At 38.1% G+C, this 19,200-nt stretch overlaps 1 protein-coding gene across 1 annotated transcript in view; it reads right to left on the bottom strand.

The window, feature by feature from the left end:
• The window catches only part of LOC150089704 (uncharacterized), a 364,373-nt gene that overhangs the window by 216,874 nt on the left and 128,299 nt on the right, over positions 1–19,200 (bottom strand). The window contains exon 4 of the mRNA XM_090389606.1: positions 4,485–4,631. Coding sequence (XP_090245732.1) covers positions 4,485–4,631 — 147 coding nt within the window. The remainder of the gene's footprint in view (positions 1–4,484; positions 4,632–19,200) is intronic.

The following is a 19,200-nucleotide window of genomic DNA, read 5'->3' on the forward strand; positions in this document are numbered from 1 at the left end:
TGGTCTCATAATAGGATCCGGCAAAAATCATAAAACGTCATATACTAATTTTGGAAATCATTCACGTGGTGTAGGAAAATTTCTACCTTCATACATAATTGTTAATGGTTAATCAAACATCTGAATAATTTTTAATTTTGTAAAACAGTTGTTATCCATTTCAGAAGTAATATTATCAAAAATAGTGTACTATGTTCGTAGAATCGTTGTGTTGCGAAAAGCCAGGATAACATGATTAACAGGGACGAAGCGTCCATTAGATTTAATTTCAATTGAAGTACAGTAACACCCCGAAGTTACGCGATAGGTGGGTCCGACGAAAATCGCGCAAGTCGAATTCGCGTAAGTCGGGGTACAACTTTGCATATAAATACATATAAATTTTGCTTAATTGGGACCAAGGACTAACAAAAACACTAGTTTAGAAGAAAAATATTAATAAAATTGCAGTTCTTTATACATATTAATACAAAATATGTATTAAAAAAACAAATGACTTACGTTAAAAAGTTATTTCGATGTCGATGGCTTCATAAAATCTAACAAATTCGTCTGACGACACAGCGCGTTCTTTTTTTCACGCAGAATTTCTTCGTAGCAAGCTAATAATTTTTTTATTCCTTGCTTTGTAGCTATAACGCGTTCTTCGTTGGAGTCTATGTTTTCTAAAAATTTTAGGCCCTTTACAATTGAGCCCTTTTCAATTTTCAACCTCTTAAGTTTGCAATTGTCATGTGCTTTTCGCCGTTGCTTCATTTAGGCCTGTAGCACGTGCAATATCACATGGTCTTTCATTTCGCTCAAAGCGTTTCACAATTTCATATTTTTTCTCTATCGACAGAGGCGGACCGGCCATAAGCCTTACCGGGGAAACCTCGGTGGGCCAGTGTGATTTTGGCCATAAACCATAGTATGAGGCCACTATAAATTTTCCCGGGTAAGAATTTTTGATCCAGTCCGCCTCTGTTTATCGATAATTGCTTTTCTTTTTCTCTCTGAATCTGCAGTGTCTTCACCAGGACGCTTCCTTTTCACACCTTTTAATTAAGTATTTTACTCATTTTTAGGGAATAAAGCACAATTACAAAACGAGGAGGCACGCTTGATACGCATAAACAAAGCTGCGCGCATGTAGCAACTGAATAAACAACACCATAAAGGCAGAGATACACTATTAACACCTCACATTTCTAGGGGTTACTACCATAAAACAATAAAAATCCAGTTGCGTTTCTGCTAGTGAAATCTGTTATAAACTGGTAGTAAACTCGATCTAATTGCATTTGCGATTATACCGATAGCTGGAATTGTGTTGGTTTTTACGTTATTATGGTGAAATGTGTTTCCCCTTCACTGATATAAAAAACATAAAAGCAGCAAAGTTGAATTTTGTTCATCTTTCGCTCTCATTCTCCGCCGTCGCACCGTATATCGATAACATACGAAAAACGACCTTGAAGATAGTGGGCGGCAGCGTTGCCAAACGAAAAAATCAAGAACCGCGTAACTCCGAGTTCGCGTAAGTCGGGGTATTACTGTACTTTTATCTAAAACTCTTTTACGCTGAATTTACCTCTGTGCATAACTAAATCCCAAATCTACAAAACGAGTGCTTTTAATCTGTTTTTGTGAAAGGACACACACAAAAGCACTTCATTCCAGTTTCTTCAATTTCTCAACTCATCAGTGATAATAAAGTATGTTAAGCTACAGAAAACTATACTTTGCAATAATTTGATAAATCCACTCTTTGCCAATATGATCACAAATTAAAAGGTCGCCGTAGCCTAGTGGTCAGGCGCGCAGGTGCATAGGTACACGTGTCTTGAGTGACCGGGATTCAAGCCCGTGACTGCTGAATACGGTGCTGTTTCTCGTATTCCGTCTATCTTGTGAAATCCTCTGACCGTTTGGTCATCCTGTTGTATAAACAGAAAATTTAATTTTTAAATACGGTTGATGAAACCAGAGAAAACAGTCTTCTCATTGTTGACAATGTAACCACCACTAACTGTTTCCGTGGATTAAGAAATCCAGTAATTTCCATTGTGTTCACATATTCACAATTAGCGCCAACGAAACTTTTATTTCTATTTAATAATAAAGGTTCTTTTAAAACTGCCACGAGGCACCGTATATCTGCGAATAATTCAGAACATAATGACACGCACTTGGTCCTAACTTCAGCCCTTGTTTGACGCCAAGTTGAATGCTTTTCCAGGACGCAAGTAGATGAGGTCATGGAATGCAAGCAAGGCTGTCGGCGCCCGTGTAAACTGTGGTCATTAGCGAACACAGCGAGGCGGTGAACCGCCAGCGAGTGCATTAGTCAAGATACGGCACGATCTCAACGTGAGCCCATTTTCGAAACAGCCACGGAGGCTTGGAACTGAAAAGGGGAGGCTGAAAATGAATACCGGAAACATGAAGTTGCAACTGCCTTTCAGTTGGCTTTATATACTTATAGAATTATGGTAACGCGAGAAAACCCCGCATTACACAAAATACTTACGAAAGCTAATGGACAGCGTTCCAGGACAATCCATATAAATACTGCATCGGTTTTGTGTTCAGTACCCCGAAAGATGTTCAGAAAAGACAAAAAGAGCAATATAAAAATGACCAAAAACTTTTGTTTTAAAAATATCTCTCTCTCTCTAGCATTAATTAACTCGAAATATTACTTTCATTCTCTCTAATAAACAACGTATATTTAAAAGAAAGCAATGCCACGCGTCCTTCTCTTCAATATAAATTTTTTAACAGTGACTCCAAAATTCGTTGTACACAAGCTATCGTCGAAATGTCATGTTATGAAGAATAAATTGCCTTACGTTGTGTGCTATCCATGAAAGATGTTGGCATGGCGAGGTGGGAGGGATGTGCAATTGACGTGAATGTCTTTCTTCTTTTCATGACAAACAGCATTCTCGTTCGCTTAGTAAACGATTGATGATGACAAACAGAATTCTTGTTTTCAACTCAAATATTGTGTTTAGGGAAGCAAATTTTCTCGCGTTTCGGTGCATTTATGGCAACGCTGAACTAAAACGTCACTCACCATCGTTAATAATTAGCACCACTTACGTTGCAAAATAAAATAGCTAAGACAAACAAACAGTCTGTTTAGTAAAGAAAAAGGTATTCTCATAAGGTGCAATAAGAGGCGTCTTCTACTTTCTGGCGTCGTACTTTATAAATACGGCAATCCTTCGCGTAAGTTGGAACTGTCACTCAATGTTTATTTATGTTCGATTTCTTGATTAATATAACTTCATTTAACCATTATAACTGCTCATAGTGATATCTAAATTGAGAAGGATATTATTTCTGTGCAAATATATAGTAAATTGCATGTAACCTTTTCCCGGTTTTCCAGTTTTCCTTGGTGAAAAGCCAACCTTCGCCCGTGATAAACTACCTCGGCCATGATGTGGAAATTTCCATACAAATTCAACTAGTCTTAACAAGATTAGGACCCATGAAGTGTAGAAGAATAGTGATCGTAACTACTTGCGCTAGCATACTACGTAACAGCATAGTGGTTTCACCATTTGTCACTTTTTGGAGAGGTCTGGTTTTGAATCTTGTCGATGACTGGAGAATATTCAAAAAGTCTCTCCAATCGGGGCTGTCGTTAGCCTATCTCAGGCGGAAGAAGTAGGGTCCCCCGCTAAGTTATTCCGGATTTTTCAGCTCATACAATATGCAAATTAGCCCGTGAACACACCCATACACATAATAGGGCAATATGGTCCAAGTCGCTGATGCTCCTTAAAATCATGAACTTGTATTAGCTGAGTAAAAATTGTATTTCGCTTCCCAAAAAAGAAACACGATGCTATTTGTTTCTAATACAGTGCCGCCATCAATCACCTAGAAGAGAAACCACCAAAAGTCTAACAGTGTTCTGAACGCAAATCCAAATAACAGCAGAGTTGAATCGTGAGAAGATGCTATACAGTATACATGAATGACCTTAGTATGCACATTACCAAGTCATTGAACGTCTTCGTATGAATTTCTATTTCTGCATTGATGATCTTGTATTTCTCGAATTAGTAAACTATCTACTGTTTATAATAAATATATTACGATATGCAATACAGTATCTTCATAAATCAAAGTAATTATGGCCATAATAAATTAATTACTATATATTCTGATAATAACTGTTATTGTACAGTAAAAAAATATATATATATCATTAGTTTTCTTAAAAAGTACAATATTTCGAGACTATTATGAAGTGTTTTTTGTTTTATTATTATTATATTTAAATATTTGATATTTACATCCCGAAAGGTCTTTTCTAAATAACTTCGAATAAGTTTTTATTAAAAAGAGTTTCCTTTCGGAATTTGCTAAATTATGAAAATTAGAGGAAATTATATTTCCGTGCGCTGTGTTCATGGAATGTGCTTTAACCTAATTCCACTACTACGTGTTATATCAAAGAAAAATGCATAATGAATTCTACTCACCTCTTGAGGTGTCGCAGTAAGAAAGGAATGGCAGTATTGAAGACTGAAGTGACCACGGGGTTCTCGAGCAAGGAACGAAAACTGGCAATGCTGAGGATCACATGTTGCGTAGGAAATACGGCGTAAGGCGTGAGCCATATGTACACTCTGCAAAAGAGAATTAGATGTCTAATGAATATCAGCTGCTATGTCATAATAAAAATGTAGCGCTTCTGAAAATTCAATTTTCAGGAATTAAAATCTGTGATCAGTTTTAAAGGAGACAAGAGCGCTTGTGAATGTAAAACAGAATGAAAGGAGAAAATCATAAGCATTATCAGGCGTGATATTTTTTTTTTATCTGAAAAAATAATCAAGGGTTACAGGAGTAATATCATAATGAATTTGAAAAGTGGTTCCAAAACTTTCCATATCACATCTATGTGAGATGCAAAATCATTCTAAACTAATGGACTAACCCACTGTTTCTGAATGAACGTAATAAAGAGAACCTTCATAAATCCTGTTCATTCAGTCTTTTACTATCTCCATAACGACCTCGGTTACAAAACAGACAATCACCTTTCAATGGCAACTGTTCCCTGGTGATTCGGAATTAGACTTTCATGCCGACAATTACGCGTTGACTTCTGTCTACAGCGAGGAAGGAAAGTCTCCAGAGTAAATTATCAAGTCACCACCCCCGCAATGAGAACGTTAGAGGGATCTAACAATTTACCATCCCCTCTGTAGACATTAAATGGCTGAATTCAGTAGACACTGAGTCATAGTGAATCACAATGGAAGGCGGGTACATACATATGACATCATCACAGAGAACAGCAAGGACACACGCGGGGAAAAATTCACGAAGCGTTTAATTGCCATTACGGGATCAATAACTCCAGCTAATTGTAGCAATTATATAAACAGCTGGATGGTAGGATGGAGTACCTACAATGGTATCCTTTCTGGACACTTAATATCGTATCCTCAGGGGAACCACACACATATATAAAATTGCCTTAACGATGCATATACATCTGTATCCTGTTATCATTACCCTCAGGAAAGAAAAACACGACGGGACTCACAGCTGTTAGGAACAAAAATTTATGGTTTCGGATCTTCGATTTCATGACATGCGATGGAAACAAGACAAGAGCAGAAGATTTATACAACGTCCTGACCATATATATCTTCACTTGGATATTAAACCGTCTTTGAACACTTTAACAGAATGTTTACAGAGTAGATTGCCCTTTGCCTTGATCCAGAAAACTTCCAGATGTCTCTGGTTTAATTAACTGAAATTAGCATCTCATTTCATTCTCATTTCTGTTATTGATCGTGTTTCTGGCACATCTGAAATTCTTAAATGTAAGCGTATTCTTTCTAGAATAAGCAATAAGTTTTGAGTTCTATGAGTTTTGGCTCTTACAGAATATATTAATAGTAATTTACTAAAATTAGTAAAATCAAAGATATGCCGATTTTTCTCTCAACATTTTAAAGTTAAATTATCTTAATTATCAATTAGCAACTACCACTCTCTAACTTTCTACTTCTAGCGGTTCCTTTTTTTTTCAGCCAACTAAAACTCACTACCCTTCCCTTCCCAGAATAACCTTCGAAAACTCCTGGAAGATAGTGACCTACTGGTTGAGAAACACTATTCTATTATTTGAACTTTGTTAGGTTTTCATAGGGTTGAAAAAATAAATAAATCAAACTGTCTATGCAGTGAGGGATGTCTAATCCTGCCAATAAAATCACTAGAGCCAGACATTGAACATAAAGGTCTTAGCAGGAAGCTTGGAGTACAAGTGTATTTCATGAAAATTCATTACGTACCGAACCACTTATTATTACATAACACAATAAGATCGGAGGATAAAAATTTCTCATCCGTACTAATAAGAGAGTTCGTAATCTTATAAGGTAATTGGTCGTGTACACCTGATTTCGTCGAGTTTGACTCAATTGTACACGACGTATTAATTCAGTTTACTTAGTTACATCCGTTGTTGGTCCGAAGTTTGAAGAAACTTTCTGCCAACCGGAAAGAAGACTGATACTGAGAGAGCCACCTGGTTTAAATACATGGTCAATTGGAGTAATGACAGAAATAAACAAATTAGGTATTAGGTATAGTGTGTCTCTAATTGCGTGAATTCTTCGGTCAGTTTGCTGTTTGGTGGACGAAAAATCAGAGTTTCAGAGAGAGGGGAAAAAAATCATACAACCCTTGCTATGGGAGTTTAATGGCGCATAAGCTACTATGGCTATAATGCCACAATCCTTGCCTGAGACGGATTAACTCAGCCACGCTGTGAAAAGCCCCCATAAAAATTCCTCTCGTCGTTGACAGGATTCGAAACAGAGACATGGGATGAGACCCATGTCTCTGTTCAACCCGGCATGAGAGAACAATGAGTATAACCACTGTGCTACCGTGAGGACTAGAATAATAATAAAAAATAAATAAAATATAAAATAAAAAAACCCAGCAAGTTTGAGAATAATAGCTGACAAAACTTTTTTTAATAGGGTACAGGACATAATGGGATTTAATTTATAAAATGTATTCTAATTTTAATACGTCTCTGACCACTGGTCAAGGACATGTTAAAATTGTTTGTTGTTAAAATGCGATATATCAAATGACATGTATTAAATGTTTACTAATTTTTTGTTTTCAATGACAGAAGTGAGGAAATGTAGTTGGGCCGTTTCCAAATCATTCTTTATACGCGACAGAGCATAAGAAACATTTCTCGCGCTGAGACTGATTCGATATCCTGCTTGATATGATTAGGAATATCACAAAAAGCAATCAGGAAGATTCATGATCCAACGTAACATAATATCTAACGAAACGGTGAGGGATATCATCGTCATAGCACCAGAGCTCTTTGCTCTGAAAGGCCCCAAAAGAAAAGAGATAAATGATTTTGCGAGTGAATAAAGAAATATTGCACCAGGGCCCAAACTCGTAATGATACGCGACTGAGCGAAACTGTCACTGATTTCATGTCCATCGGTTATTATTTTCATGAAATGAAGCTGAAGAGTTACAAATGGTATTTTCAAATGTTAATGCTGCATGTTTGATGCTTCTCTTACCGTGTGTAACTTTTCGTGGAAATACATGGATTTTTTATAGACCATGATTCTTGGTTAGTTTTTCGTTTGCAATGCTGAAAGCAAATTTATTTTTACTATATTTGTAACACAAATATAGTAAAAATAAATGTTTATATTATGGGACGACGACACACGATCAGAAGAGTTCACAAGACAGAGAGAAACAAGGAAATAGCACTGTATTTAATAGTCACGGAGGCTTGAACCACGAATACGGACAGCACCTGTACTTATGTACCTTCGTATTCATCGGGCAATTCAAACTCTAGGTTTCTATAGCAAAGTGAATCGCCAGCATTTTGATGGATCAACTTCTCTCGTAAGTACGTTTCTATAATGGCCACTGTTTTGTGAGAATATCAGTAACTACTCGTATTAAGCCTAAAGATATACACTCCCGGCTAAAAGTTTGGAATCACGTTTCACTTTTCTTAATTTTCAAAGTTTTTATTAAAATAGGACCAACTTGTTTACCAATGTTTATTAAAATGTTTTCTGTTATGTTTAAAAATCAAAAAACTTAAATAATATTTAAGAAATATTTATGAAATTTCTACAATATTTGAGAATATTCCAGAAAGGTGTGTAGAAGACTCATGAATGTGGCAGAACATTATAGAAGATTCCTGAACGCGGCAGAACGTTTAGATGTTTCTAGAATATTAAATAAAAGACAATAAATTTTCTGTTTATACTCCGGTACGACCACAAGACAGAGAGAATACAAGAAACTGTACTGTATTCAGTAGTCAAGGGCTTGAACGCTGGTCACTCAAGGCAAGTGTACTTATGGACCCTCGCAACTGACCACTCGGCTACAAGTGAGAGCATTGTTTCAATTATAGAAGACTGTAGATCGGTGTTTCGCAACGTGGGTCCCACGCCCCACATGGGGGAAATTTGATTGTTCAGGGGGGCAATTCAAAAATTGATCGTCTAGAGTTTAAAACAACCGCCTACTATGACTTAACTTGTACAAAAGAAGAATTGTTGGTAAAGTCTCTGTCTATTGCTCATACTGCAACTGTCAATCGTACTCTTGAGGCTAGTTATGAAATTTCTTTACTCATTGCTAAATCTGGGAAAAATCATACTATAGGAGAGAATTTAATCAAACCATCAATATCAGCATTTCTTAAAACAGTTCTGGAAAAAGATGACAAAGACGTGAAAGCTATGCCACTCAATAACAATACTGTTAGCGGAAGAATAGATGAAATGAGTGAAGATATTGAAATACAACTTGTTGGAAAGCTGAAAACAAGAAAATTTTCAGTGCAAATGGATGACTCAACTTTGAGAGACACTGAAGCCGTACTGATAACTTATGTAAGATATATTGATAAAGGTAATTTTTCTGAAGAAATGTTATTCTGTAAATCATTAGAGAGCACCATTACCTCCAAAGATATATATAATAAGCTAAAAAATTACCTAGATGACAATAATATATCAATGAAAAATATAACATCTTGCGCTGCAGATGGTGCTCCTAATATGATGGGCAAGAAAAATGGCTGCTTAAAATTGATGAAAGATGAGAATCCAGAAATGCTTCTTGTGCATTGTGTTATTCATAGGGAAAACTTGTCTCTTCAAGCTTTTTTGTGAAGAACAAAATGAAGACCATGTGAGATTTTTACTTCACACTGAAGTAAGGTGGCTCTCGAAAGGGAACTGCTTGAAAAGATTTATGGAACTATTTGATACTATTAGTGACTTTTTAAGTGACAAACCTAAAATGAAGCATCTGTTAACAGTCGATGGTAAAGCATTTGTGAGTTATTTAGCCGATATCTTTGAAAAACTAAATATATTAAATAAACAACTTCAAGGAACAAATAAAACTCTCGTCGATGCAAAAGCGAAGACATTTGCTTTCATTAAATTATGTCAAAAATATATTTTTAAAAAAAGTTTGAACAGTTTCGTTGTCTGCAAAAATGTGAAGTGACTGATACCGCTGTATTTGTTATTGTTGATCATCTGAAAATTCTGTCCGATGATTTAAAAGAAAGGTTTTTTGATTTAAAACAAATTGATTTTCCAACCTGGATGATGCAACCAATGTTAGTGGATTTGTCTGATGTATCAATGGAGTACCAAGAAGAATTCTCAGAAATGCAAAATGATGAGCCAGTTAAAACTTTATTCAATATAAAAGAAGCGATGGCATGGCTTTGTGATAAAACAGAAATTAAATACCCAAATTCAACACATAGAACTAAATATCCCAATCATTTACCAATATATACAGATGGATCAAAAGCAGAGAACCATGTAGGAGCATCGGCAGTATTCCCAGACACTACACTGGCACGCCAACTTCCAAAAGAATGCAGCGTCTACACTGCAGAATTAGTAGCAGTTCAGATAGCCCTGGAGTACTTCAGAACCACATATCATTTGAGAACAGTAATATACTCTGATTCATTAAGTGCAATACAAGCCATTCAAACCACGACCAATACAACCCATCCAGTTCTAGTGCAAATTAAACAGATATTAACGGATTTAACAAAAGAAAAACAAGAAATACTTTTCTGCTGGATACCAGGACACAAAGGGATAAAAGGAAACGAAGAAGCTGATAGATTTGCAAAATCAACAACTAACCTTCAGAAACAACCTTTCCCAGTTCCGTATCAGGATTATAAACCAATCATTCAAAACCGCTCTCTGACACAATGGCAAGAACTCTGGCAAAAACAAACTTCAAATAAATTATATAAAATAAAACCAAAAGTTGAACATTGGAAAACAAGCACAAGAAAATCAAGGAGAGAGGAAGTTGTTCTGACTAGACTACGAATTGGACATACACACCTCACACATGGCTATTTACTACGTGCAGAAGAACCTCCAAGATGCCAAACATGCAATACTACCCAAACAATCAGACATATACTCATAGAATGCCCAACCTATGAAAATGATCGACGAAAGATTTTCTCATCATTATATAAAAGAAATCAAGACATCACCCTCAGAGATATCCTAGGTGACGAGGGACGGGTATCAGACATTTTCAGATTCATGCAGACAATCAACATCTACTATAAATAATGATAGAGTATATAATCACAGAAAATATTTAACTGCAGTTAATACGACAAGATATAGAGAATCAATATACATACAAAGACATAATATAACAAATGAACTGGCGCATTATGATCTCCGTTGTCAATGTGCCAATAAACAACAAAACAACCAACCAAACAACCAACCCAAATTCAACCAACTTTGCAAGAGAGCTATTGTTACCGTTTCCATCTTCATATTTAGCTGAATGTGGATTTAGTGCCATAAATGATTTGTTACTAAAGAAAAGAAATCGACTGGATATCACAATGTCTATTATATGTTTTGAAAATTTACTTACTATTTTTTTCTTAATAATTTCCTAATGATTTCTTCCTAAAACCTAAGTCTCGTGTCCTGAACAAGTTGTAATTAGGCTTCATTTAGGGAATAATTCAATTTTTGAATATAAAAAATATGTATATCGGTGTTTCCCAACGTTACATAGGGGGCATCAGAATTTTAGAAAGACTTAGGTGGGGCATGGTAAAAAAAAGGTTGGGAAACACCGCTGTAGATGATTCTGGAGTGTTTTGCAACAATATAAGAAGTAAGAGCTGTAACTTATAAAATCGAACAACTGTCATTCAGAAAGAGTGTTTAGTGTCAATTTTGTGTTTTTCGTGATAAACGTGGCAAGAAAAAGATGGGAGAAAAAGATGCCATTATAACTCTGTATAAAGAAAGTTATTCCATGAGAAGTATTGTCAAAAAGCCAAGTATTTCACTTAAACTAGTACAAACTACCATTCGACGATTCAAGGAGACTGGCAGTTTAAAGGACAAACCACGATCAAGTCGACCGCGCGCAGCAAGAGAAGCGCAAGATAAGACCATAACACTGATTTCTATATGCAATCCACAACTTACAGTACTGCACCAGAATTCCGAGCTGAATTCAATAGGAACAGAGAAACTCCAGTGTCTACATCCACTGCAAAACTTGTCTTAAACAAGCAGTATCGTCGTGTAGCAGTCAGAAAGTCCTTATTAAAACAGAAAAATTGAAAGAAACTGTTGGCTTAGACCTAAGAGCCATCAACATTGAACAGTTAAAGAGTGGAAAAACAAACTACAGTCAAGCACAGTGCTGTTTCCATTGATCTGGGGTTGCTTTTTTTTCTTTTTTTTTTTTGCAGTGGTGAAATTCTCAGAATTGTAGGAATTTTATGAAAAGAAGACTATAAAAGCATTCTTAAACATAACGTAATATCCTCTGGAGATTTTGCGGAAGAAATTTCATATTGCGACAAGACAATGACCCGAACCAGAGCTCTAAGCCGTGCAGGGACTTTCTAGCAACTAAACAACAGGACGAACTACTGCAAATTATGGTGTGGCCATCGCAATCGCCTGACTTAAACCCAATAGAGCTTTTATGGGAAACATTGCAGATCGCTTGGAATAATGTTAGTCAAGACGCTATTATAAAATTAATACACAGAATGCCACGTCTGTGTAAGGAAGTGGTAAAATCTCATGGAGGATATTTTAATGAAAAATCAGTATGCGTGTTAATAGTCATCATTTCAATATTTTTTTGCTGTAAATTTTTTGATGCTTAATAAAATACCTTAAAATACTTTGTAGTGTGTTTTTTTTTTTAAATTAAACCTTACATTGTTATAGCTAATTTCAAAAAATTAACGAAAACTATTGTCAGCTGTGATTCCAAACTTCGAGGCGGGAATGTATTTGCACTGTATTGCCAAAAATAACAGAACACCTGCATATTTCAAATAATATTTAATAACTTGTCGGCTCACGTGCGTTGGCCTAGCCGAAGCTTCCAGTTCATCTCAAAATATTCAGTAGTGATATAATCGAAATTATGGACAGGACAGTGAAACTTTTGCTCTCCCGTTTTTAAATTAAATCACCACTAGTTGTCCCTGCAAAATGGGGACTAGCTATATAGAGCATACCTGGAGTCTGAAACAGCAGACGAGCTCCAAAACGTTTACTAAAATACTTATAACAAAAGAAAAACGAGGGGCCCAAAACCAACCATGCACCGGCCGCCGAATGCCATTATACAGCCCCGACTACAGGTTGTGCAATATCATATGAGGCGTTGTCATGCTGAAACAGAAATGAGCCCTTCCATATTACTAACACAGTGTGGTAAGAGAAAATTGTTGAGAATCAACGTATCGCATGACATTCATTGTTCTAAGAATGATAACGAAGCCCGAACAGGAGGAAAAACCCAGACGTTTGGCAGCACCTCTGCCAAACTTCACAGATAAGATGACACAGTTGGGACTTCGATAAATAACACTCTCCGAACATCTCCCAGACTCAAACGCAATCACCAGTCGGAAAACCGTGTACCGTGATTCGTCGCTCAAAAGTCCAGGGATCAATTAAGCCTGGTTATGCACCAGGGAAGTCAGCACTGCTCATTGTCTATTATGAAGTTTGTTCGTGGTCGCAGTTCTTTCGTAAAATCCTTATGACAGAAGTGCAAAAGAAATACTGATATCAGTTCTTGGCCTTCTTGAATTTATGGGTGAGGGTACTGAATGAGGACTGGCAGATTCTAACTACCACTCTTTTGAGCGTCCTCCGGTGTCTTTCCGTCAATTTTTGAGGTCGACCTGAATGTTTCCCGACTGTGGTAACACTATGAAATTTACATTTGCTGATTACGTCAAGCACCGGCGATCTAGGTTTGCAGTTTTGCTACAATGGCGCAAACATTGAATACTAATATGCTATTTGTATATTGAATACTAATATAGTTTGATCCAGTCGGACGAAACTACCAGCTGAAGACCGATGAAAAGGTTGAAGCCATGACAGAGGGAGAGACCTACAAGCATCGGGGAATATTTTAGGCCCACAAGCTAGAACACAAAGAAATCGCAGGCCGGCCGCTAGTTACACACCGGACCGAACCTATTGGTAACTCTAGGAGGCTTCCGGTTCAGCTGCTGTATAAGATTGCTACCTCTACTCTGCCAGATAGTGACTGGAGGAAGTCCGAGTAATGTGTATGCGGGGGGCATTGTCGAGGTCACGTTACGCCAAGAATCTGAGTATATTCTTACCATGTGTACGCCGTATTCAAAAATTTCATTATTTCATACAGCATGTCCCCCCACCTTTTCTTACTATTGAATACGCCATGAATTGTCAAACTAATAGAATAAGTTTATCTGCGAAAAGATCTAAACCTCCCACACACTTCCTAGTTCATTTCACAAATATATGTGGTCTCAATTCACAAATATATGTGGTCACAAATATATGTAATCTCAACGATATCCATTTCCACTTGCAGTCTGCCAAACCCCATGTACTTTTTTCTGACAGAATCTCAATTATCGGTTGATTCAACTACTGCTCAACTCAGTTGCCCAAATTATTCGCTGTATGATTCCTTTCGCCTCAAAGGTAGTATGCGTGCATATGTCCGTTCAGATATTCACTGTCAGAGACTTGGTAATTTGGAATCTCCTCTTTTCGATCTTCTCTGGCTTAAAATCTCTTTACCTCATTCTGTCAAATTCGTCTGTTGTCTCTACCGTTCTCCCAACTCCACTAATCACTTGGAGCTCTTTGACTTCCTCTCTTTGCAACTTGACTTTCTCCAGTCCAACTTTTCTAACAGTGAGGTAATTTTCCTTAGTGATTTTAATGTTCACAACTCCAGCTGGATTCCGTTTTCTAGTCACACCGACCCAGCTGGTCGAGATGCTGAGGCTTTTGCAATTACTAATGACCTTGCACAGCTTGTTATTTACCTACAAGAATACCGGACAATCCTAACCATATAGTTAACACGCTTGATCTTTTTCTCACAAACAACCCTTCTAAGTACACGGTCGAAGTGAGTAGTCCTTTAGGCACCTCAGATCACAACTTAGTGATTGTCTCTTCTCCAACAGAGCCTTTATCTCATGGCTATTCCCAACCTTGTGTTGTTTGGCATTACAAGAATACAAAATGGGATGACCTGCGAGATGTCTTTTCTTCTTTTCCTTGGTCGGATTACTGTTTCAAAACTTCTGATGTCAACGTTTGCTCAGATCGTGTCAATGAAATTATTCTTGTAGGAATGGAATGGAATCCTTTATCCCACACTCTACTTTAAAATCTCGTCCTTTATCTAAACCTTGGTTTTCCAATAAATGTGCTTACTGTTCAAGAGAATAATGTTGCTTATCGTAATTTGCTTGTTTCCAATTCTTCAGTTTCATTTTCTGCCTACATCAACGCTCGCAACAATGTAAAGTGGTTATTAATCAATCTAAACTAGATTTTGAACAGGCTAAGAGTAGAAAACTTGCTTCTTGCCCTAATGGTAGCCGGGCATTCTGGTCTCTTGCCAAAGCTATTGGCCACAACTTTTGTCCATCTCTGCTCCCACCTCTGTCAAAACCAGATGGTTCTGTTGTCACTTCAGCCAAGGATAAAGTTGACCTGCTAGCATCCCATTTTTCTTCCAACTCATGTATGAATGAGTTGGAACCTTCCCTATCGTCCCCCTGCCTTTTGTCTCCCCACACAAACCTATCATCTTACACAGCGATTAGCTCTACATCAAACCCTTCAGCTTAAAACTCCAAACAGTGCTCCTAAAGCAATACCTCAAATTCGCAATAAAACATCCTCGCGACTATTTATTTTTCTAATTTTCATTTTATTTATTTAGATCCTAGCCACTGAAATCCCAGGAAGGTGGCAGGACCTGCCAGAGTACTGATTCAATCACTGGTAACACCCGGCCGGCCTCCCCGTGGCTGGTATTGGAACGTCGGACCCCACTAGGAGCCCGGCGGCTAACAAGCCGGATGAACAATGGACACAACATAGAGTACTACATAGTACATATCCCACACACTTTTAAAACTCTGGCTGGATCGATACAGAAAACATACGCGGATGGGAGAAATCCCAGGAACCGTTAGACTCTCAATATACCAAAAGGAGGGAGGGAGACTGACTTAACTCATTGAACAAGAGAAGAAGACGATTAAGAACCTGCGGGGTTACTTCCAGGAAAACCCAGCGCCAATCTACTAAGCCATAAGAAAGATAGGCAAACCGCACCCAACACTCATCCTCCACAAGGGAATCACACTCACACAGACAGAAGAAACAAAGATATTAAGATTGGCGAATAAGACACTCCATGACAGACACTACAATGACCTCCATCAAGACCAGGTAGATAAGATGGCTTCCAACGTTCGGCTCACGAACCGAAGGCCAGCTCTTCCCCGAGACCAAAAATTCATGCTCGCCATCCAAGACCAGGTAATCAAACTGGGAACTAAAAGAAATTACATCGCCGAAGACCGTCGACGATACCATCTAGCCCCAAAAACAATCCAGCACATCGCCGCAGGATCCAGCGTGATCACCCAGACAGAGTACGCTCGCAGACAAGACCAGGTAGCCAGGATAATACATCAGAAGCTAGCGCAAAAATACCAGCTGATCAAAGAAAGTGTATCGTATTACAAGAACCGTATTAGAGACCTCTACTTACAGACTATACTGAGACCGTTCCATCATAACGGGCAAGACGATCCCGTATAACAGATCAGACATAACCCTCGTCAACAAGAAGGAAATAGCTATCTACGTGATCGACGTAGCGGGACCCAACACTGGCAACCTCCACAAAACATACGAGGAAAAGATCTGGAAGAACTGAGACCTAAGACCGGAAATCAAAGATATGTGGCATATGGAACGAGTAATGACCATCCCGATCGTCGTGCCAACAACCGGAATGGTTCCAAAGAGCATAGAAGCAATAGACCTCTCAGAAAACACTTACATGGAACTCTAGAATGCCAGGATCCTGAACACCTGTAGGATAGTAACAGACTTCCTCGACCAATAGTAACAATAAGAATAGTAGTAACCGGACACAACCAACCACCCCATGCACTTGGTACCAGTACGGGAGAATCCCATAAAAAAGGAGAAAATGTTGTTTTTTTTGTTTTTTTTTTAATAATAATAAAGACAGCCGGAAACTTACAGTGGAAATATCTTGGTTAAGTTAAATTTTCTTTAAAACGCTATTCATTGTACTGGCATTGACAGTAAGGTACAATTATTAGGTCTATCCGCGCGTTAGCTGAAACCCAGTGGGTAGCGTAGACAGCATAATACACCGCTGACTGCCACTCAATTGGATGTGTTTGGATTTGATTTAACCTCGACGACTGGAAGAATTTCTAAATTCTTCACACAACCAGCACAACACGCAAATCAGCGCGAACACATATTTTGCTCGCATGCCGGCAACGTTTAATTAGTGGCCCGAATATCGGTATGGTATTCAGGTCAATTACCCACTCGTAATATTGTTATTATTAGTTCCAAAAACTGCAAATATGGTAAAGTGATAAACTCAGTGGCTGAGATTTCCCTTCCTCGTGGGAAAGCACACTTAAAACGCTTTAACTCTACTGGAACAACCTAATACGAAACACAGTATGACGTCTCCATTATCCCTCACCCTTCGAATACCACATCATCAGTTATAAAGCAAACATACAAAGAGATGTTGTAATCTGTATCTCCTAATGTGCCCTCGCAGTTATGCGTGGGTGTATATCTCTTACCTCATCCCTTGACATCGCATTACCCCCTAAGGAGTTAATCCATAACCCTGTATCCAGAAACTGCATTTGTTTTGACGAAAGTACCTAGGTCATTCCTCTTCCCCCCCCCTCCACTTCCAGGAGCCTATTTGACCACCAAACTCTTTCACCTTCATCCCCTGAAGCTAGCAGCACCACCCCGTGAATGCATAATAACAATCATTATATCACCATTACCACCCGACCCAGTGGGTCAGAGCAGCGGTGAATGGCTCCGTGCTAAAGAGTTACTTATCACTCATTCGTATTCTCTGTCACGAGCTTTCTCCTTTCGTCTTCGGACATCCCATCTATCTCCCTAGGCACTACTATTAACAAAGTCTCATTCACCCCCCCCCCCACCACAACCTCCCATTTCATTCCAAAAGAAGATTTAAAGCCTGTATTCGTGGATTGCCCATTCCAGTGACATTCCACTGGCAATACTCATGAAATTTGCTCCTTTGTATCTACACTTCGACCTCAGTGTTTTCTTTTTATCCTAAGTTAACAGCATGTAGATATTCTTCAAACATCAAGGGTCGCTCACTCTAACAGCATCCAAAATAATTTGCATACTGTAATTTACCTGTTTTACAATTCACATCGTGCCAGTTTCGCTCGCGCACAATATTATAACTGAGTTTGTGTATATACTCATTCGCAGAAACAGGGCTAGGATTTAGAACTAGGAGGGAGGATACTCCTTTATTTTTAAAGGGATGCTCTGATAAGAGAGAAAAACAAACAAGGCGTAACTTCGGGAAGTTGAATGCTACAAAACTAATTTTTGGTTAGACATTATAATATTTCGAAAAATGAAACTATTTTTTTAAAAAAATCGAAAAAATATATAAACAAAGTACGTAAAATGAAATATTTCACAGACTTAAAAAAAAAACAGAAACTCAGATTCAAAAGAAAAACTGAAACTTTTACAATAAAAACAATCAGGACAGCTTGAAGCCTATGGAATAGTTTTCAAATCGATTTTAGTAGTGTGACGTTTTTATGGATGCAAGGAAAACTAAAACTGTCCTGGCATTCGTGACATTCTTCAAATATCGGGCGACGTTTGATATTTGAAGAATATCTACGTGCTATTAACCACGATGAAAAGAACACTGAGGTCGATGAATAGATACAAATGACAGACTACAGACACCGTGAGGGTCTCTGTAGAAAACTTGACTGACATAAAGATATATTGCAGGCAACACTCGTCGATGTGGCTGAAAGCAAAGCTGTGTGCCAAACGACGTTTGAAAATTATCAGTCAAGGCGTCCGAATGAAAATTTTAGAAATGTTTTTGTAACTTAATGCTATAGAACAGGGGTGTCAAACTCAAGTGTTCAGGCAGCACCAACGGTTCTCAGAAGATCGTGGGGCCAGACCAGTGCACACTGCAAACTGACCACATAGCTGACGTAGTGTGTTTGTTAGGCAGTTCCTGTGGTTTCCCTCAAATCCGCTTTAAGTACTCTGTGATGTTGCACAACTTTCCAAATCCAATCGGTTAGTTAGTGTGGGTTATGTGAGTAGTGTGTTGTTCGACTGGTCACTTAGTTACCGGGAGGCACAATCAGGGGCGTATTCAGGGGTGGGCAGAGGGGGCATATACCCTTTCTTAACCAAAAATTTTAAATTAAAGAAAAAGAATGCAGGAGGCGTTCTAAAAAACTCAAAAGCCTGGTCGCCATGCCCCCCACCTTACGATGATACCTGAATACGCCACTGGGCACAACCACCAAGAAGAAACCTCCCAGTATCCGTCCACGGCGTAGAGAGCCAGACCACAGACAGTAGAAAGAGTAAAGGGAGCCAGCTGAAAGGAGCATTTTAAAATGAAGGCCGGGAAGGCATAGGATGGAAGCAGAGCGGAAGGCATCCACCAAGA

This window comes from Mastigoproctus giganteus, chromosome 2, assembly GCF_048544385.1.
Source record: "Mastigoproctus giganteus isolate SK-2022 chromosome 2, ASM4854438v1, whole genome shotgun sequence".
Taxonomy (NCBI): Eukaryota; Metazoa; Arthropoda; class Arachnida; order Uropygi; family Thelyphonidae; genus Mastigoproctus; species Mastigoproctus giganteus.